The sequence below is a fragment of the Protomyctophum bolini genome (genome assembly GCF_963924005.1).
Source record: "Protomyctophum bolini genome assembly, chromosome: 2".
NCBI classification, from domain to species: Eukaryota; Metazoa; Chordata; class Actinopteri; order Myctophiformes; family Myctophidae; genus Protomyctophum; species Protomyctophum bolini.
Genome location: NC_137863.1, coordinates 35,240,190 through 35,262,354, shown reverse-complemented (window position 1 = coordinate 35,262,354; position 22,165 = coordinate 35,240,190). Strand labels below are relative to the sequence as shown.

General features: G+C 43.4%; 1 protein-coding gene across 1 annotated transcript in view; it reads right to left on the bottom strand.

Annotated features, from left to right (window-relative positions):
• Positions 1–1,024: 1,024 nt before the first annotated feature.
• Positions 1,025–22,165, bottom strand: part of grm7 (glutamate metabotropic receptor 7) — a gene marked incomplete at both ends in the record, with an annotated part of 255,270 nt that continues 234,129 nt past the window's right edge. The window contains 2 exons of the mRNA XM_080776272.1: positions 1,025–1,074; positions 7,432–7,678. Of these exons, the coding sequence (XP_080632398.1) occupies positions 1,025–1,074; positions 7,432–7,678 (297 nt within the window). The remainder of the gene's footprint in view (positions 1,075–7,431; positions 7,679–22,165) is intronic.

Genomic DNA, 22,165 nt, shown 5'->3' with positions numbered 1-22,165 from the left:
TCTACTAGTTTTTTTGTTTTATTTCTTATTTGTACAGCCGTGAGAGGATGTGTTGTTGCTTTTAAGTTGCCATGAAACACGTTATGGTGCAGGGCTCCGTTCCCTGTTCAGGTTACTTTGCAATGACTGTAAGAGGCAAGCAGATATGGAACCAGCAGTCCCATTACTATCCAAAGACACTTCATCATATTATAGTTTCCATTCTCTGCCCTTCTGTGACAAAATCAGATTCCTGATGGCAGTGGAAACAAAGCCAAGTGATCTCAAAGAGAAGAATATGGCTTTAATAAAGAATATTATGCATCCAAGAAATTAGGGGGGGGGGGAATAGATTCATTCATCATCATGTACGAAAGGAACAAGGGAAATCAACAACCAAGTAATAGCTCAACATTATGCCAGAAAGGACCACACACAGATCGACAGCAGGGAAGTGGGGGAAACTTGCAGTGTGGAAGTACAGTAAGAGACAAGAGGTGGGCCGCGTAGAAAAGTCATGTCTTGTGTTGCGGTGCTCTGGATGCAACTGTGTCAAATAAAGACGAGGAGTTGCAGTACAGTGTAGGTTGGGGCTCAGTCTGGAAACAACGTCAAGCCCCAAAGAGCATTGTCTAGTGTTCAGGAAAGATCCCACTATATCCCATGATGCATTCCAAAATCCATTCAAATGCTCACCACCAATGTCTTTGTCATCATAATCATCGACATCATCACTTCACAAACAAATGATTCTTATTGTGTTGTTTTCTCAAGAACTTTGTCTCTCTCTTTTGAAAAAACAACAACACTATGACCCAAAGTCACTGTTAAAGTCACAGAAGGCTTTGCTTCGGTAGGCTACTACCATGTGGTGGTGGGCAGTAAAACAAATAAAAGGAACAAAAAATGAATATAAATAAACTGCAATCATTTGTTTTCTTTTTTCTTTTCCCAGCCGGGGGGGAAGGAGACCAGACATCTCCAACTATCACTCTTTCCTTCTCATTTCTCTTTCTCTGTCTCTCAGTGTGATGGAGGGATGCTGTTAGATCACAAGGTCATTGTAGTTGACATATTTCTTCTTTGCCGCTGGACCTGGAAGGGAGAGATAATGGATCGACAATGAGCTTGAGTGAGATAATACATTGGCTATTGGGTTGTGTGTGTGTGTGTGTGTGTGTGTGTGTGTGTGTGTGTGTGTGTGTGTGTGTGTGTGTGTGTGTGTGTGTGTGTGTGTGTGTGTGTGTGTGTGCGTGCGTGCGTGTGAGTGTGAGTGTGCGTGTGCGTGTGCGTGCGTGCGTGCGTAATGGCCCTTTCCTTTATATTGCAAAACCAGACTTTTTTCATTAAATGTTCACTGCATTTTATGGACGTCCATGTTCTTGTACCTACATTATAACATCTGCTCATCCATAACAACACATGGTAACATATCTGCTTTCATTCATTTAGGTCCAGTAAAAGCAATCCCCTTACATATAGGGGATTGCTTTTATTGGACCTTGAAGGTGAGTCTTATGAGTTCTATTGGTATGTAATTTTCTTTCAGAATCAGAACATCTTTATTGTCATTTTTTATTCTACTCTCTGTGGTGCGGATTGTTGCTTCTCTAGTCTATAGTGGTCAAAATGTCATATTATGGGAGCAGTTTAGTTCATAATTGACAAAGAATTTCAACCAAGCTATTTGTCTGTTTTTGACGTATATACCGGTATATATGTTTTTTAATAGCCATCTGTTGTCTGCAATTGACGTATATATGTTTTATATCACTTTATATGGATCTGAAACGGCACCGCTATAAACCAACTTTTTGCCCTGAGCCGGTTGCTAGGCAACGCCTTGCTCAGCCCCGCACGCACGGAACGTGCTCACGGATGTGTAGACTACGGTTATAATTAGGATCTTTTCTGGCTGTTTACTTGAAAACTATATGTCGCTGTACGTTGTACTGATCAGACATCCAAGGTTTTGATCTGATTTAAGATTTTTCATCACATCGCGTTTGAAATATAAATGTTTCTCAAGAAAGATAGCTAGTGTGAGCTAATGCTAACATTAGCCTTTTCTTACAATGGCGGTCTGCGAGTGGGGAAAACAGAAGTACTTGAGTAGTTATCTCCCCAATTCCGGCCCTGCGCAAGACATTTAACACTTGTGGCCACATGGCCACTGTCTAAGTGTTAAAGGCGGTGTAAGGAATATGTTTTTGTAAAAAGAAAGAAAGAAAAAAAAATTTACATGAGAGAGTTAATTAATTATAATGGTAGGTAGCCAGCTGAGACACATAGTCTTCTACACCTTTCCATTCCCCCCTTACGGGCGAGCGACCATTTTGGCCCCTACCACACACACTCCACAATGTCCAATGACGGAAAACTTCAAGCGGAAACCCCATCATCAATCAGGGCCAGAAGACAAAAGGGAAATGACATATTATGCATATTAGGGGCTGACAGCGTCATTGAACCTCCCTGACTTTCCCGTAATGGCGTTGTATTCATACAGGAAGCAGTCAATTACTGGTCTGACAGGGCCAGGTATGGCATAGCTACAATTGAGGTAATGCTATGCAATTGCTGGATATTTCTTAGGGTTCCGGAGCCCATGCACCATAATGGAGTGAGAGTGAATATTAGGAGTGACATGACAGGCCATGCATATAGTGTGACAGGCCCTGATTGACTGCTGGGTATGCTATAGAAGAGATTTAGTGGTTTTCGCATGATTTAGGATTGTTATGTATCATCATTGTATGCAGTATGTGTATCCCTACTGCCCCTCCCCCCCCCCAAATGTGCACGTATATGCGCGAGTGCACGCACACACATTACGCCTCCAGGGAATACTATAAAAACCAATTGCCCAAGACTAATGGCTAACCAATACTAAGTTGTAAAACCATGCCGCTCGCTGAAAAAGCATCACATTGCCATTGTTAGGTGAGCGCTGTGGTTAAATGATAAAGTGTAAGTCAGTTTCTACAACTGTAACAACAGAGCATACTGATGACACGGAGGGGGGAAAACTGCCTCTAGCCAGGGTACATTTGGTCTCTGAAGTCTCACTGAATTATATTTAAATTCTTGTTTCCTCAAAATCAGGCTTCAACAGCAAGTAACAAGAGGTTTGGATGTTTTCAAGTCACCCAGGAACGGAATATTAGTGGGTGGGGGGTCTGGATGGGGATACTTAATGGCAGAATGGCAGAGATAGTAAAGTGCAGGTTTTAAGTTACTCTTTGAGAGTGCCTATGAGTTTAAGGAATATATTTAAGCCTTTGTTGTACAGGGAATCCACTTTCTGAAAAAACACAGCAAAGCATGGACCTTATGAGGGCAGAATGAGAGAGATTTAGCTTTGTAAAGAGTCTGAGGCTAGATGGAGCTGTGAGAGATAGGAGGCTTTGTCATACTGTATATCAGCTTAGCAAAGAAGGGAAAGAAAGAGCAAATAGACACAAAGAAAAGATGAATGATTGCTCTTAAGAGGGTTGAGGAAAAAGTCATGCGAGGAAGGGAAAGAGCAAGGAGCAACAAGAGAGAGAGGGGGACAGAGAGAGAGGGAGAAGAGAGAGAGAGAGGTTGGATAGAAGGGGAGGAAAGAGGGGATAATATAGAAATGTAGATAAAGAGAGAAAGAGAGGCAGTGAGAAGCACAAAAGTGAAATTGAGTCCCTGAAAAAAGGCAAAGACCCTCAATTGGCTCAGAAGAGAGTCTAGTCTAAGGATATAAGAGAGAATGAAATGGAGTGAGAAATGGAGATGGGATCTGCTTGTAGGAGGGGACATGGATCCGTTGGCCCAGTCCAACAGATGGCCCTAGTGCTCTTCCTGGACTCACGGCAAGTCTGCCAGCACGGCTACTGCTTGCTATGTGTAGCGTGAACTGAACTGAGTGGGCGGGTGGAGCGCAAGGAAATCCTATAACACGCTAGCGATCCCCCGCATGCCTCACAAAGACTACCTGATCATCAAAACCCACTGCAGAACGCCTCATGGGGATGTTGGGGGAAATCTCTTTTTGCCTCTTCATATTCTCTCTCTCTCCTTTCCTCTATATGTCTCACTGTGTACTAGCGTTCATTCTCTCTCACAGTCCAAACATGGTTTATGACCTGAAAAGTAGTAAAACTCAAATAGTGTAATAGTATAGCCCAGAATAGTATACATGAATCTCCACAACCTGTATCTGCCAAGTAGATATGTCACATATTGTACTCCCCTCCTCATGTTAAAGTTATGAGACAATTGAAATGGTGAAGATAAGCTGCCGAAGATGAGCTGTGGAAGAGAGATTAGCATTATATCTATGCAGTCGCCTTCTATCTCTCTCTCTCTGTCTCTCTCTCTCTCTCTCTCTCTCTCTCTCTCTCTCTCTCTCATATTTTGTTGTCTCTCTATTGTCTCCAGTGTTGTAGTGCTACTTTTAGAAGCGGGGGGACGCCCATAAGACACGTGCGCAGACACACTATTAAAACATGCAGACGTGTATAGCCTATTTAGAAACAGGGTTTACAATGCTTAATTGTATCCATAAAGGTAAATGACATTTACATTTATTTTAGGTGTGAGAGAAGTGGGGGGGGGTACGTGTCACTCCCCCACTATACACCCCTGATTGTCTCTCTCTCTCTCTCTGGCCTTGGTCTCCATTACACCCCTCTCTCTCTCTCTATCTTTCTCATTCTCCTCAACATAAATAGAGCAAGGTCAGGACAGAAAAGTAGAAGTAGAAGATTAATTTGTTCTTACCTCTGATACATTATGAAATTAGCCTGTCAGGGGGGAGAAAAACATTATTTTGGTGAGTTATCCCTCACGGCACCAAACAGGAGTCCCACTGAGAGCCGGAAATGTGATCACGCAGCCATGCAATTTGAATTTGTGAACTTTTCTGAGAGCAATTTGCAATGTGTGATTCCCTGTCTGAGTATGTGTGACTGTTTTTCTTTTTCTAATAGAATTCACAGTTTGTTTTCTGCCTTTTGTTGGAATGCTGCAGATTTGCTATAGGAAAACACAGCAATAGCTTATTTTATGTTGGCATGAATGGGTTGATCATGAGTCTGGCTGCAAAACATAGGTTTTCTCTGTGTATGGCAAGATGAATAGACTTAAATTGGTACTGCAATAAGGTGGTATATCTTTATCTATTTCTTACCAAAGCAAATTCTGCCTAAGAACATTGTATGAGATAGGTTTCAAATCACATTACAGGAACACTGCATGTTTCTATGTCAAGCAAAACCTGTGTTTGTGATACTAACGTGATGTGAGAGGTATGTGAGTAGGTCTGTTTGTTCCCCCAGCCCTATATGCAGTAGTCGTATATTCTGCAGCGAGAAGCAAGCTGCTGGTGCAGAAATCAATGTCTGTTTTCTGTTGTGAGTTCAAACACACAGTAAGAGGCCGCTGATTATCTGAGAAAAATCACTCCTCCCCTGCTGTACTTTTCTGTTACAGCGGGGCACAAGGCTGAACGTGAAACCCAGATGTGGTTCCAACCCCAAAGTGGTTCCCCAATGTCTCCTCGCCTGTAGACTGTACAGAAAGCAGGATTGGGTTCCACATAACAGATTTGTCCAGGTATCTATAAATAGATGTATATTCGAAAGTGTGTATCCAACTGTTTGCAAATAAACGCCACAGAAAGATATTCCTGTGACAAATCCCATGTTTCTTAAAGGGACACTTCACCCTTTTTGCAAAAAATATTAATGACGTTTAGAAGATTTAGAACACTTTCCTGGGGGTGTATAATATGTGGTTTTAGATATTTCAGATTTTAGCAGTGAGCCCAGTGTCTCTGATGTCATCGACACTGGGCTCACTTCCTTCCTGGACTACAATTCCCATAATGCTTTGGTTTACTGCTCCTCCTTGTGGATAGGGGGAGGGCTGTCTTACTGAGACAACATGTAGTCCAGGAAGTAAGTGGGCCCAGTGTCCATGACATCAGAGATACTGGGCTCACTGTTAAAGTCTAAAATATCTAAAACCACATATTACACACATAAAAAAAACCAGGAAAGTGTTCTAAATCTTCTAAACATTCATTAACATATACTTTTTTTGCAAAAAGGGTGAAGTTTCCCTTTAATGGGTGAAAAAGGAAACATCTGAACGCCTTGATTACAGCCTTGGTGTCAGGTGCGTAGGAGGATGATGTAAGTTCTACAATAGAAGTCTGCTCCAACATATCTTTAGCTTGCACTGCCTCCTTCACAGGTCTCTTTTCACAGAAGTCGTGAGCAATTATGCATCGATTCGGCATCAAGCGATACTGTGAGAGATTCCATTTGGCTGCAGATAAATACAACATTTCTTTATCTCAGTGTCTTCCTCATGCATTCCTTCCAAGTAATGCTCATTTGAAATCCCTTCAAATGCCTTTATGGAGCACAGCCTTCGACAAGAAGGCGCTTCCAAGACCTTTTGAAGTGTGTGCGTAGGATGTCATTCCAGCGATTGAGCATGCATGTGCCATGTAAAAATAAATAGAGCGTACTCTATGTATGTATCATAGAGTCTATGATACAGACCACTATGGGTGCCTAAGGTGGGCAGCATTCAGTGATTGGGCTAAACGAGTGGAAGCTCCCATTGCTTTAAGGGCTTCCCACAGCTGGATAACAACGGATAGGTTTCCCAGACAAAGATTTCAAAACGTGTATCAAATCTTACACAATGCTTTGTGCTTTGGATAGAATATATTTATTTACGCACACGCGCGCGCGCGCACACACACACACACACACACACACACACACACACACACACACACACACACACACACACACACACACACACACACACACACACACACACACACACACACACCCACACACACACACACACACGCACACACACACGCACACGCTTGCGTGCATGCTTGTGTGTGTGAATAATATACTGCAAATGTAAATAGCTCATGAAAATTGCTATCCCCATTTCAAAGCAAATGAGTTCTCTTTCAGTGAAAGTCTGAGTTCAGGAAACCAATCGCGTTGATCTTTTAGACCAGTACCTTATTCATTATTCTTTGCAGTATCCTAGCAAGCAATATCCTTTCCATAGCAATCACATTTTAAGACAATCAATCCAGGAAGTACAGAAATTATTAATTAATCCATAGTTTGATGATTGAAAGAGTAACATGCTTCATTCATTTTCCATTTCTTTTTTATTCAAATGAGTTTACATAGAAAATAAATATCATTCATATTGCCTACTGTAGCATTCCATTCGGACACAATATAAAATGGATTCATCGTATTTAACTTGAACATTTCATTTGGCATTAACTAAACTCAAATTCAAAAGTAGGCTACACTTCCTGGATTGGACTGTATAATGGCTGAATAATGAATGGAGGATGCCATTCACCTTTTAATTTCTCATACATACATACATACATACATACTGTACATCCATACATGCTGTACTTACTGTTTGGGTCGACGTTTTCACACAGCTCCGTCTTGGCCTCGCCGTTGGGTCTGTCGCTGGTCTTGTGGGAGAGACGCGACGACATGGTGGCAGCCGTGACCACGGCCTTGAAGGAGCGCTTCCTCTTCTGGACGTTGAGCTCCGGGTGGAAGAGGATAACGTAGACTTTGGGCATGTAGAGCATGCCCAGGGCCACCGAGGCGCTCAGGTTCATGGAGATAGTCAATGTGGTCGTCTGGATGTACAGCTGTCAAGAGCAGGAGACATGAAGGGGAAGGAAGAAGGTGAGAGTTGATATGTACAGGGAGGTATATTAGATGCAGTAAGGTTGGACTCCTTTCAATGCATGAGGAGTCCAAGCCGCTCTCCTCCAGGTCTGTTGAAGAGGGGCACAACAACGCAAGCGTAAATAAAACCCAGAATCCAGGTCTGGTGAGTCACGGGCGTGTGCACGTAGCGAGCACGCGTGCAACAAATTCACGGGACCGCGCTAACGTAAATACACTTGCGTTGTCGCACAGCAACTACCCCACAGCATCCCCAGCGGGAATCGAACCCAGGACCTTCTAGCTATGAGGCGACAGCACTACCGACTGCGCCAAGGGTATCGCTCATTTGTCGAGGTCCCGACGCCAGAAAATCAACGCTTGGCCAATCACAGAAACCCACGAGCATTGTCTTAACTGGGCAGAACGGGATCGACTCCAGTAAAGTTAGAGCCACAACTTGGCTGAACCTGGCTGTAACCTACTGTAGTCTGTAGCCTACCATAACGTTATTTAACATAATCTGAATTAAATATGCTAATGTATAAAAGTATACGACGCTAAAATTGACGTGAGATAAAGGCATTACTACCTAATTTTTCAATCCACTATACTTGTTCATGATGCGCGTTGCCTACAAACCTAAACCTACTCTATCATTTCAGGGGTATGTCAGAGCGAGAGAGCTAGGGTACACAGTAATTAGGCATTTTTATCATCCTACTATTAACATGACATGAAATGAAAGCAGTCAACGATCTGGCTGACTCTGGAGCGCATTTCTCTCTCTCTCTCTCAGCGCACACAAACAATTATATCTATAGCCTATATAGAAATTGGAGCAATTCATTCACATGTTTTCTCTCTTCTCACTTTCTGACAAGCAGCTAAATATTGTCCAATACGTTTTGTTATTCAAATGCAATCTAGCTGATTGCTGTGAGATCACATGTATCACATAGGGTCATAGGCTATATATAAAAGGCCTTTAATATATCCTATATCTATCTATGCTCTCTCTCTCTCTCTCTCTCTCTCTGCTTGTAATGACAGGACAGGAAGACGCAGCAGCCTCTGTGCGTAATGTGACTATATCGTTAGATTGGAAGACAATACAGTCTTGGCTGATAACACCATTTGAAAGTAGAGTTCCCAAGGATTATGGCGATTTTCGCTTAAGAAATGAGCGAGATATGCCTTAGTAATGTCAGTGCAGGTCTTGGCTATACTGTGCACATTGTCATCAGTCATTGCAGTGCCACTGCAGACCATTAAATATAGCCTATATTAACTTCATAGGCTATTGTAGCCTACAATATGTGAGATTTCTTTCATCCGGTATTATTGTGTGAGTTGATCAAAACATTATTGCATATGATGCTTGACTTGTCTTGTAGCCTAGGCTAGACAGTATACAATGCCAGCTGGTAACACTATAATTCATATACTTCTGATGATACATAACCTTATAAAAGCACAATCATTATTGTCATTGCAGAAGGGCCTGCTCTTGACTTTACTGTCCAGTGTCCATTCATGGGTTCTTTCGGACATGTTCATTGTGTATTTATTCCCCATGCCCAGGTGATTTATTTTAACCATCATCAGTCGGCAATTTTATCATTTATTAACTTTAGCTCTGTTGTTAGACTGGAAGTATGCATGCACTGTTTACTACAGTATGTAAACTCTTAATTTCCATTTTAGTCATTCAGTTGCAAAAAATATATATAATCTTTTTTTTTACCCCCAAAAATCATTTGTCGACCACCCGGGGGGTCGCAACCTACGGGTTGAGAGGCCCTGCCCGAGGGGACATGAGGAGAACATGCAAAGGCCCTTTTGCCAAACCCACCTAGGGTATGGGCACTGATGACGTGGAGGAGATAACATGCCCCCAGCGTCCCCAGCGGGAATAGAAGCCAGAATATTCTAGCTGTGAGGCAACTTCGCTACCGACAGTGCCACAGAGCTTCCCTCTGTTTGCTTTGCTTTCCTGTGTGTTCCTAGCCCTCAGCTCACTGTAAAAAGAACAATGGCAGACCACCGGGGCACAGCATAAATGTTTCATGCGTTGTGTGTTTTGCACCTGCTGCCCAAGCCATGGCCTCATGAACCCAATAGCAGGCTAAATATTGCCTGGACTGAATGCATAAAAAGACATGGCTGATGGTGTAATGGGCTCCCCAGAGCAGGTTTCATGGAGTTCATCCCCCACTATCTTTATGTGTTATAGCTTCCCTGTGAGTGCCTGACGCATGATACTTTACACAGAGAAGGCACAGGTTGACTCACAAAGGGGTGGGAGAGGGAGAGAAGTCTAGAAGGGATGGAGAATGTAGACGAGGGAGGAGGGGATGCATTAAACATGAAAATCACACCCTTGTGAAGTGAGGGGCGCTCTTGTCGTCCTACATCATCCAATAAAAATGTATATACTTCTTCATGAATTAATTTGTCAACTTATGTTATTATCTTTTAACCATGATGATACAATGTTCTCTTTTCATCATGATCATGTAAGATGACAACTGAATTTATGTGATTGTTAGCCAATTGGTTCGTCTACATATGACGTAAATGTTCCTTTCCTTGTCAATGGCGTTTAATGTTTGTGTTGCCACAAATTTACATCATATTTAAGGCAGATATGGCCTCTCATTGTCAATGGCAAATGTGAGACATGACGGGACGAAAAGCTGCCCCTCAAAAATAACACCTGCACAACAATTTACAACTATTGATCAATTTCAGACACCTAAGAAAGGTTATGTTGGTAATGAATCCAACAGTGCCTGTTGCAGTTATGGCACAATCCAAACAATGAATCGACCCACCCTCCTGCAATAAAGTCTCAGTTTGAGAGAAAGTCTACATTGTTACAGTGGCTAGGGGAACAAAGCATCTCTGAACTGATCCAGTGCCTCCTCCTCCTCACTATGTGGCCATAGGTCTTAAAGGGCCACTTCACCCCTTTTGAAACCAGATCATATTTTAATGTTAATGTTTTTATGGGTGTGTTTTTAGATATTTTAGTATTTCAAAGTGCCTGTGATGTCACAGACCTTCCTGGACTACAACTTGTCTCAGTAAAAGCGCAGGTACACTTTAGCGTTACCAAGATGCCAAAAGCCGCGAACGGCAGCTGTCTCTTCCGGGATTTTAGACAGCTGGTGGATGGAAATGAAGCTCCACCCACGTGGAGTGTTTCCGGGAATCTGGACGACGCGGCATTCTGCCGCGTGGGTGGAGCTTAATTTCCATCCAACCGGTTGTCTAAAAACCAGGCCATGAGCGGCTTTTAGCCATGCATGGAAGCCAATGTGTGCTTGCCTTAAACCCGAAGACAGCCCTCCACCTCTCTACAAGGTGGGGTGAGTGCACCAAAGCATCATGGTCATTGTAGTAACCTAGCAATCCAGTCAAACCCTAGTCAAACACACAGACTATACGTTATGTTTCTGGCCATAGAGTGCAAATTTCAAATTGTGCTACTGTTATCTACAAATACTATTAACATTGAGTGAGTTTCAACAAAAGTGGAGTTTCTTCCAGCGTCCCTTTAATGTTGAATGCATGAAATTAAGAGAAAACTGCAATTTTCCTCTCCCAACATTGGCCACTCAACAAATTGGCCACTGGAGATGACTGGAATAGCAAGGGTATCTAGTGCAGGCAGCCACTGTAAAATCCACATACATATTTCAGAAGCATGCAGCAAATGCCTATAATTGACCGTGCATGAATCACCTAAGGTTAAGATAAAGAAACAAGGCTTTCTGGAGGTGTAAATCATTGCAGCAATACTCCCACATACTGTATACAGTACACACACATGCAGACACACAAAATCCATAATAATGTGTGTCACGGCCGCACACGCACGCACGCACACGCACGCACGCACGCACGCACGCACGCACGCACGCACGCACGCACGCACGCACGCACGCATGCACGCACGCATGCACGCACGCACGCACGCACGCACGCACGCACGCAATAATTATCTATTAGTATTCTACTTCGTATCCTGGGGGGGAGACAGAAGTATAGAAGTGCAGCACAACAAGGCAGTGTACCAGTTGGTTATCACTGCCAGATAAGAGCCAGAGGTCCTTCTCTGTCTGAGAAGTGCTTGATAAGATGGCGTGACACGTCACATAGCTGACACACACAACCACCAGACCAGACTGCACGTTAATTGGGCTTAATGCAATCAGGCAGGGCAATCTTTTAATCTGCATGTGTGTCTGCGTATGTGTATACTTATTCACTTGAGTCCATGCCAGTGCATTTGTGTGTGTGTGTGTGTGTGTGTGTGTGTGTGTGTGTGTGTGTGTGTGTGTGTGTGTGTGTGTGTGTGTGTGTGTGTGTATGTGTGTGTGTGTGTGTGTGTGTGTGTGTGTGTGTGTGTGTGTGTGTGTGTGTCAATGTACCTGCAATATAAATTTACTGTAAGAGTGTGTAGAGCATTCTGTTTTGTGTGTGCGTGCGTGCGTGCGCGTTTGTGTAAAATATAATCTTTGTCTCCGGCCTTCGGCTTGCATGTGGAGATAATCATCTAATCAAATCTAATCGGAATTGCCAATTCCCCCATACTGCTGTCCCTGTTGCTGCCAATCCCGACTGTTGGAGGGAGCAGACAACCACATACCTCCTCTGATACACATGAATTCAAGCAGGCGCTTCCTTTCTCGGAGAGTCTCTCAGGGAAAGTGTAATGTACGCATGTTCTTCAGGTCGCCTCGCTGCTGAACAGGTGCCCTGACTACCCAGTAGGAGACACTAGTGCAGCAACAAGAACACCATCCCCTGCTGACGTCTGTGGACAATTGTGTATAATGTATGTTTCGGAGTGCCAGACCTGAGGCAGATCGAGGCACCACTGCCACCATACTGTACCAAGAAGGAATGGTAAATGGTGCATTTATACTGTATAGTGCCTTTATTACATAGATGTGTGCATTACATTCACTCATTCACACACACTTTCATACACTGATGGCGGTGGAAACCATGCAAGGAACCAACCTGCTCATCGGGAGAAATTAGGGGTTTAGAGTCTTGCTCAAGGACACTTCGACACTGACTCTGGGGAGCCCGGAATCGAACTGGTAAACTCATGGTTCCGATCCAGCTGCTCTACCGCCCACTCTACCCCTGAGCCACTGTCACAATGCAATAGCATGTGTTGTGATATCCCTGCTACACATTTATACCTGAGAGACATGCAATTAACTACCACCATGACGAGTTGACAACCAGATTAGAAAACTTGCATAAGTCTGGGTCACCAGCACAAGATTTGAAAACACCCTACTCTCCTCTACAGCTGAGCTGCCGTGCAAAACGACAGAAATCTGTCGACATCCTTAGTGGGTAAAACTGAAAGATGACAGAAAATGTCCAGAGAATACCGCCTCGTGAAACTTCCAACAGCAGTGTCTTTGAACTGATTTCAAAGGAGCATGACGCAGTCTCATTAGCTACCCGATGAACGAGGTAGTTTGAATGTCAGTGTTTTATTGTCTTGAGTGTTATGGCACGATCCCAATGGAGAGTAGGGGTGTGGGCATAAACACAGTCTATTAATTAGTTCCTTTATTTCCCTAAATAGGGGGAAGGACTCATCACTCTAGTCTCGGCATGGTGACATATTTGGTGTAGGCTGAGAAAAACACCCATACCCTTACACAGTCAGTGTACCACCGTTACACTACTGTTTGTACTTTGTTTACTACAACTTGCCAGAAAACAGATCGAGACAGAGTGAGCTCTAGAGTGCCTCCCTGTTATATGTGGATTATGCTGTGCAGAACAAATACGGTGATAAGAAAGCGTCTCTCAGTTTTGCCATTTCACCCATTCCTTAGAGTTTGTCATTGGTTCTATCACCAAGCAGACCTACTGTACGTACTACTGGTTTAAATCAGTTGATTTAAAGTAATCTTATAGGGCTCCAAAACCGTACCTTGCATGCAGTCTGTGTTGGTCGGGATTGGGAGCCAGTGAGGGGTGGTGCTAAGTTTTAAACAAAATAACTTTCCCCATATTTCTGTTTTAGTAGGGGCTAGGTAATGCACAATGCAGATTTATATAATACCATTTAAAGAATTAAGGAAATACTTAACCCTGTAAACCCCACCCTAAAAAACTATACACACATTATTATTAGGCCTTTTGACAAGATGTGAAAAAATACTGTCAACTGTTTTGGTACAATGATATACCTCTGACCGGCTAGAGGGCCCAGAACTGAATGTATCAAATATGATGCGAATGGCATTAACATACTGAGCAGAGCACTATACTGAGCCCTATACTATACTGAGCACTATGTGAGTGAGAGGACCACACTTCAACAAGGCCTATCTACGCAGCAAAATCTCTTCCAGTAAGTAAGTAGAACAGAGACCGTGTCACAGCAGTTGAGGGAGGCCAGCCATACTGTATGTGGTGAGAGCACCATTATAAATGACAATGCTCAGCTAACTCTCTAACTCCCTTAGAGCAAAATGTGGCTCATCTGTCTCAGCGAAAGCACAGCCAGCAGGTGTCTGGCAGCATGCAAGGACTATGCCCCAAGTTGAGCAAAATGGGCTTAAATGACTGCCAATTGTCTGAGTGTAATTGACCTTGATATTGAAAGTGTTTTCCATTTCCAAGCGAATTTCATTCTTCAAAATATTATTCAGAAGGTGACAATACAGACGGCGTTTGTTTACTTTTAATGTAAACAATGGCAACCAAGAAAATAGGCATTTACCCTTAACAAAATTACAACAATTATGTAACAGCAGGATCTACACAGCAGGAAATGCAACGTTCCTTATGCTCTGCTGGGTGCGCAAAATATGAGGAATAAATTACTGGGATTCTTTTAAAAGCCAGACCGTTGAGCACTGCTTTAAAGTGACGTGGAAAAAAAACCGGTGTGTGCTGGTGTCACAGGAAATCAATCAGGGTGGGTGCTCTACTTTACACAGTCTGGGATGAAAGAGGCATGCAGTTGTCTCTGCAGCATCACAGCCAGGCAAGGTATAGGCACAGTGGATGTCAACAAACGGCTATCAGGTATAAGGGATGTGGTACAACGTAAATGTAAATTTGATTTGCAGACAGTAGTCAAACCAGGCGGCAAGCATCCGGTTTCTAAATGCAGTTCTCATTACTCATTAATGGCCCAGCAGATGTCGCTATATGTAGCCTACGCTCGTGCTAGCTGCAGAAAAACTAACACTCCATTCAAGTGAGGTTTTGTCCAGAGTTTACACTTGCTTTTATTACTTTAGTAAACATTTTCATAAGTCCTTGGAAGGAACACGTTATTCCAACCAGTTCCTTTCCCCTCCGCCAGGCAACCCGGCTGGCCAGGGGGAGGGAGTATAGAGACCAGGATTACTGCATGTTTTTGTGAGGGTATACAGTACCTACCACAGGGAGAACATGCAAACTCCACACAGAAAGGCCTGTTTGCCAGCCCCACACAGGGTATGGACACTGATGGACCCCCACTCCCCCCAATCAGTAGTCTTTTTTTTTCAATTATTATGATATGGGTTTGATAAATTATGGTCCCATTATTATTATTATTATAAAGTAGGATATGCTTCTAGAGATTCTACTGGTACCATACAGAGTGAAGACCCACCCTTGGTGCTCTGTCAGAACCTGGTGACATGTTGATGACGTATACAGGCATAAATAGGAGACGACACATTTTGTGCATTGCCCTGGACAAGAATGGAGTTTAAATGTGTACGCTACCACTTGTATTGGTGCAGCGCCACAAACCGTGAAGCCGATGGGTTGGGCTGGTCAATGTGGGAAGCTGATGGCTACTGCCTAAGAAAATGTCTGCAAAAAAGAAGACTGAAAAAATATTGGAAAAATAAAATACAGTCGCCTGGCACAACACTTCAATCATTCCCCCTGATACTATCAGGACCAGGGCTTTGCCTCTCCTCAACATGACCAAGAGATTATTTAGACACACATCAATTGTAATCTTCCGAGCCCAGCTTGCAGCCCGTTTCTAAAATCAGAAAACTCATCTTTAAAATCAAAGATATTAAACCAAAGTAGAATTTGTCTGTCTTTAGCCAATTCAACATCAGGCATCTCCAAAATAAATACTCTTCTGTCCTAGTTCTGCACAATCTGGGAACCCATCGGCAAAAAAGAGCGCCCTCTGCTGTTCGTTTCCTTTGAATTTGCCTCTGGGGGCTCGCCGCCCAATTCAGTATTTAAGTCCGACGTAATTTTGTAGTGCTACGTTATGTCCGGGTCCAAGTGGCACCAGCTAAACGCGTGGATCTTTTTACAATGACGTTATTTTCCAGAAAGGAAGCCATTGAGTGTTAAAATGGGTCTTAATGCTTCCAACTAGAGTAGAATTATCAATGTTGTTGCGAGGAAAGCCGTACAATGAGACTTTCGTGGTTGTTTTCGTCTCAGATTTAGTCCGACGGAGCGTCACAGTATAACTCTATGGGGACACAAAAGCAACACAAAAGTAGGACCCGGAAGTATCTCTGGAAGGGGCGCTCATGTCACGGCTAAAATACTGAATAGAACATGAATAACAGGAGAAGAGAAGAGAAGAGAAGAGAAGAGAAGAGAAGAGAAGAGAAGAGAAGAGAAGAGAAGAGAAGAGAAGAGAAGAGAAGAGAAGAGAAGAGAAGAGAAGAGAAGAGAGGGTTGGAGTGTGGCAAATTAAGGAAGTTGTAAGGGTAGTGGAGAGGATCGAAGGAGTGGTGAGTTGAGTGGAGATGAGGAGAAACAAAAATACATTAAAAGAGGAAAAAGATGGAGGGAGAAGAGAGCAGAACAGAAAGAAAAACCACATAGGACACAGCCACCCAATCTGACGAAGAAACTCAAGAGTTGAAAGAATTTCCACTGTTAGTGTATCCTCAGAGGGAGAGTGTGTTTCAACTAACAACACAGAAGACGTGTGTGTGTTTGTGTGTGTGTGCGTGCGTGCGTGTAAGGGTGCATTCCAACATCCAACATGCCAAGGGTGCATTCCAACATCACGGACGGTCCCCTCTGCATAAGGTGACTGTCTCCCTTCGGTGGGGACAAGTGATTGCAAATCCCCCACCCCTCCGGTAATGTAAGTTGTCCCAGCCTTCCGTAATGCAGCTGTCTCTATAGTCATAATTATGTTGGACATGGCGGATGTCCCGGGCGGGAACTAAATGCCGTAAAATGGCTGTCACCGCCAGACACTTATTGGCCCTCCCTGGCCCCTGTGTGCTGTGTGTGTGCTGTGTGGCGTAAGGCAGTCATCCCAGAGGCCCGCTCTGCCACTTGTTTGATAAATGATGGTTCTTAGGTCGTTTCTAATGAGGCTCCCTCAGGACACAACCTGGTATCAGCAGACAGACACCCAACCAGGGTAAATACCATCCACAACATAATTGTACCTGTGTGTGTGTGTGTGTGTGTGTGTGTGTGTGTGTGTGTGTGTGTGTGTGTGTGCGCGCGCGTGTGTGTGCGTGCGTGCATGCGTGCGTACGTGCGTATGCGCACGTGCATGCGTGTTATCCGCAGTGCTCACAATGAAAAGCGTTACAAGAGATTGCTCAAAGATATCCATACTGTCACACTCTTAAAGATATCTTAAAGATATCCATACTGTCACACTCTTAAAAAGATACTCAACTGGAATATGAAAACATGTACACAAAACATTTAGGAATAAATAGAGGTGAGTGTGTAGTGTGTACAGCCGGCTTCAGGACTAGGAATATGAAACGGTGCAAATAGCAATTCCAAACTGAATGAGGGTGGCAAAATAGAAGTGCTATTACGTTCCATCACACTTGCCGATGTATTAAGACCTATGGTCTTCACTGGGCAGTCCGTGGGTGTGGAGACAAGTCAATTTGGTCAGTCAATTTGGATGCCTTGAATTATCAAGGCCTCAATGAGAGCATTGAGTTTACTTGCTGCCTTTGTTGTGAGTTTTCCCCTTCCTTAGTACAGTAATCTATCTGGGATTGTCTGCATTGATTATCTGTTTTCTATACAGTACTATTTCTCTTTGTTTATTTAAAGCTGTAATCCATAACGTTTTAGTGAAGGTTTTTAAATGCTATAATTTTTTAACCCACTATTTTGTAACCCACATTTTCACCCAGTGTCAATTATCGAATGTACGTAATCCTGGCCTCTACACTCCCTACAGGATTACTGCATGTTTTTTTGTGAAGGTGCCTACCCTAGGGGACTCGGGAAGAACATGCACAATCTACACAGAAAGGCCCTTTCACCAACCCCACCTAAATTCAGAAACGGGTCGCAGCGAACGTATTACATATCTGCGGTGTAAACTTGTAGGTCTTCTACTACATTGAATGGTAGAGTGACTGATGTTAGTCTGCTCAAACGTTACTCTTTTACCTGCTTTTTACTAACACTAACTTTACAAAGATGTGGTGCCAACATTCAAGTGGTGCCAACTTTGGAGAGAAACGGAATGTCAAAAAATACACTGTGGTGGCTGAGAGCAGAGCCATAGAGATAGAGTAATGGTTGAGATGAAGCAGTGAAAGGTCCTGAAAGATACATAACGTCAGTCTTAGCCAATACCCAATCTTTCTGTTGTGTGAACACAAGGCTGCTGTACTTTATACCTCATACTAAGCGTTTTTATTTTTCAAGTATGAGATGCAGAGATATGCAGAGGTATCTCTGCACGCCTCTGACGTTTTTGAACATGCATGAATACTGCAGTTAGACCCCCCCAACCCGACATCCCTGCATCTTGGAAATGAACACCTGCAGGACCGTCTGGATCAAATCAAGACACGTGATTTTCTCCGGGATCTCCCCTGTCGGCCTACTGTCTCCCTTTCAGCTTACTTAAAACAAAAACAAAACAACCCAGCAACTTTTCGCGGTTTTGAATATGAGAATAATGTTGGCAGAGATACTAAAGCCCGATATATACTTCATCATTCAAATACATATCACCAACAATATCCAGGGTATTCATGCTTAACTGGTTGAGAGATCGTCGAGAATGAGGGAATTGCTGGAGAGAGAAAAATATGAGAAAGCATGAAAGGCGAGAGACAGCTGTGGAAGACAAATGAGGAGTAGGAGAGACCTGATAAGCGGCCGGCCATGTCTTTTCATCTGCACATGGGGATGACTGACAGCAGTGAGCAAAGGTCAAGAGAGGAATGAGGATGATGATGATGATGATGATGATGATGATGATGTAAGCCAAGGGAGCAACTCTCAGAAGTAGCACATCTCCTACCTACATAGAAGCACGATGATCGGAGAGATGCCAAAAACCTTGGAGACAGACATGAATGAGACCTGGATAAAAGCATTCAACATACATGCAGAGGGGAGAGGTAGCTCAACAGACCTATATGCAACACTGGAGCATTCCCTTCAAATAGGCTACAGCAGTGGTTCCCAAACTTTTAACAGTCCCCCAGGGGCACTCAACGAATACTGTACCCCCAGGGGAAGAATACAAAAACGTAAATGTAAATATATATATATATATATATTAGCATACAATGTCCCAGAGGACATAACCTGATACAAGGTGACAATTATGGCTTTTGCAGAACCACTCACTCAAGATGCCTGCATGCACTCAAAGAAATGTAACCAGTGTTGATCAGCCACTGGCCACTCAGCTATTCAACTCAATTTGTTTCACTCATAAGCCTGTTGGAAAAGCCCACAGCCTGAGATATTATGACCAAATGAATGAAAGGGCAGTTTGTAGACCGCCAGTACAGCAAAGAAGAAATTAATGTAAATGTGCAAAAGCGTTCTTGTTCAGTGTTGTCATGCACTCTAGGGCAATACATGACAAAAAGGGAGTCCACACAAAAACCTTTTATATTATACAGTATATTAATTATTCCCTTATATACTCTCCCAGACCCCACCTAGCCTGGGCACCATTTCATTTCGGTATATGATCCGAGCGGGAGCGTCATGTTGTAGTCATGTTGTAGTATTGTTTTGTAGTCGACAGACAGGAGGCAGCAACTTCCTTTTCCCTCTCAATAAAAGCTACAGGCTACGAGAGCTTTTATTGAGAGGGAAAAGGAAGTTGCCGCCACCTGTTGTTCCTGTCTGTGGACTACAAAATAATACTACAACATGACGTAACCATATCATCCGCTACCGCCCGGATCATACAGACTTTTGAAACAGAGACCAGGCTTTCCTCCGAGGTGGTGGAAAGCCTTGGCGAGGTTAGACCACACCCCACTCAGGTGTACACAGTTGGCCTGACGGCCTGCTCCACTCTGCCCTAATCACCCAGGCTGCCGGATATCCTGCTGTGCAGAGGCAGCGGGGGCAGGGCCGTCACAAGTGTTGATACGTTTTTATTTGTACTTTTTGAGTGGTGCAGTCACTCCAATAGGGTCCCTACTGTATGTCTGTCTGTCTGTCTGTCTGTCTGGGGTACCAACAGGTGACAAAGTGGCACTGTTGAGGTTCACACTGCACATGCAGGTGCATGATGGGAAGCTGAGTTTTTAGCTGCCATTACGTCAGTGACGTCTCACGCACGCACACGCACACACACACACACACACACACACACACACACACACACACACACACACACACACACACACACACACACACACACACACACACACACACACACACACACACACACACACACACACACACACACACACCAGTATTCAGCATTCAGGGTTACGAAAGGGGAGAGAAAACAAAGGTATGCAAAATAAAAGTTGGTGAGCGGTGATAATTAACTGAGCTAGACAGATAGGTGATGGCAGAGGGATGATGAGAGAGACATTTCTCTCCCTCTGGGAGGGAAAGGAACGACAGAGAGGAATCAGAAGAGGAAGAAGAGTGAATGCATAATGATGGTGAGAAAGAGGTGGTTGTCGAGGCTAGATGGAGAGGAAATTAGCGGGTAGAGAGATAGAACCAGACAGGAAGATTATAAGAGAAGGTCTGAGAGCAGAGGAGAAATTATTCACCAAATTTCAACCTCACATCCACATTTCTGTTCACACAGAATTAAAACAAAAAGTGTTAATACAACTCTGCTGCACATAAGTCTTTTTCTGAAATGCATGACATGGCACTATTTTGCCAGAACGTTTTATAGATCGTCAATCAAAACGACCAAATCCAATGACAAGTTGGGGTTGAGGACATCCCTATGCCAATCAACTACTCGCTACCTTTTGCATTGCCTTCCTTCTCGTACAACAAGTTCATTCATATCACGTAAGAAGAATGTCAAACGATTTAACCGCATAACCGAGGCACAGCAGCCAAAGGAAGGACCAACAAGGAAAGGGGGTGGATGGAAATGGAATGAGAGAACAAAAAAGAATGAGAGAGCAGTAAAGAATGTAGTGACAGAGGGATGAGGGCAATAGAAATGAAATGGTAGCGACACGGCACAGCTGTGTTAAATTGTCGACAGAGAAAATGGGACTGGAGAGAAAAATAGATCCAGGGCTGTAAAGACTAGAGAGCCACAGAGATGCAATGAGAAATGGAAGAAAGACGGAGATTGGGGGAAACTGGCAGGGAATAGAGTGAGAAAACGAGGGAAAGGAGCAAAAGGGTGTTTTGCAGGCTGTAGAGCGTGCAGGTGCTAGAAGTGCAGATGAGTGAAGAAGATGAAGAGATGGGGACGGATGTGAGAGAATGAATGAATTTAAGGAATCAGGGAGCAGTTACAAAGTGAGGGAAAGATTGAGAGATCGAAAAAGAAATCTATGAGATATAGATTTTGTTGTCTTGGGGATAGGCATATGCTTTGCATGCATAATGTATCTGATCGCAAGTAAGACACTTTCTAGCATGCCTTCTCCTATGCACCTGCCACCAACAATCAAAATAGTTATTATTCTTGTAATTAAATTAACATAATCCCATTGTCTCCTGACCCATTGTTTGTGTGATATCTTGCCTGTGACTGTGTGGCTGAGAATTCATTGATATGAAGCCTATACACTTTGTTGCACAGCGGTGTCGCTTGTCGAAAATAACAGACCTTGAAGATTTGCACGCACTGGCACAACAATGACTGCTCAGCAGTTAATTTCCATCATCATTCATCACTGGCAATACATATCGTCGCTGTCTGGCAGAAACCAGCTAACTGAAAATCATATTGAAGCTATCAAAAGCATAAAAAAGTGCTTCTGACAAAAGCAGCTAAGCCCTCAAACTGTCAAATAAAATACTAAAGCAGCAAACTCCACCCCCTCTCCCCCTCTCATAAGAAATTGACAATAAGATTCAGATTTTTTTTAATGAACAGCAGAGATATGCTTTGATATGCTTTGTACAGCCAAACAGACAGTAAGAACAGGAAGACAAAACAAAGTATTAAAGGGACACTTCACCCTTTTTGCAAAAAAAAATATGTTAATGACGTTTAGAAGCTTTAGAACACTTTCCTGGGGGTCTTTATG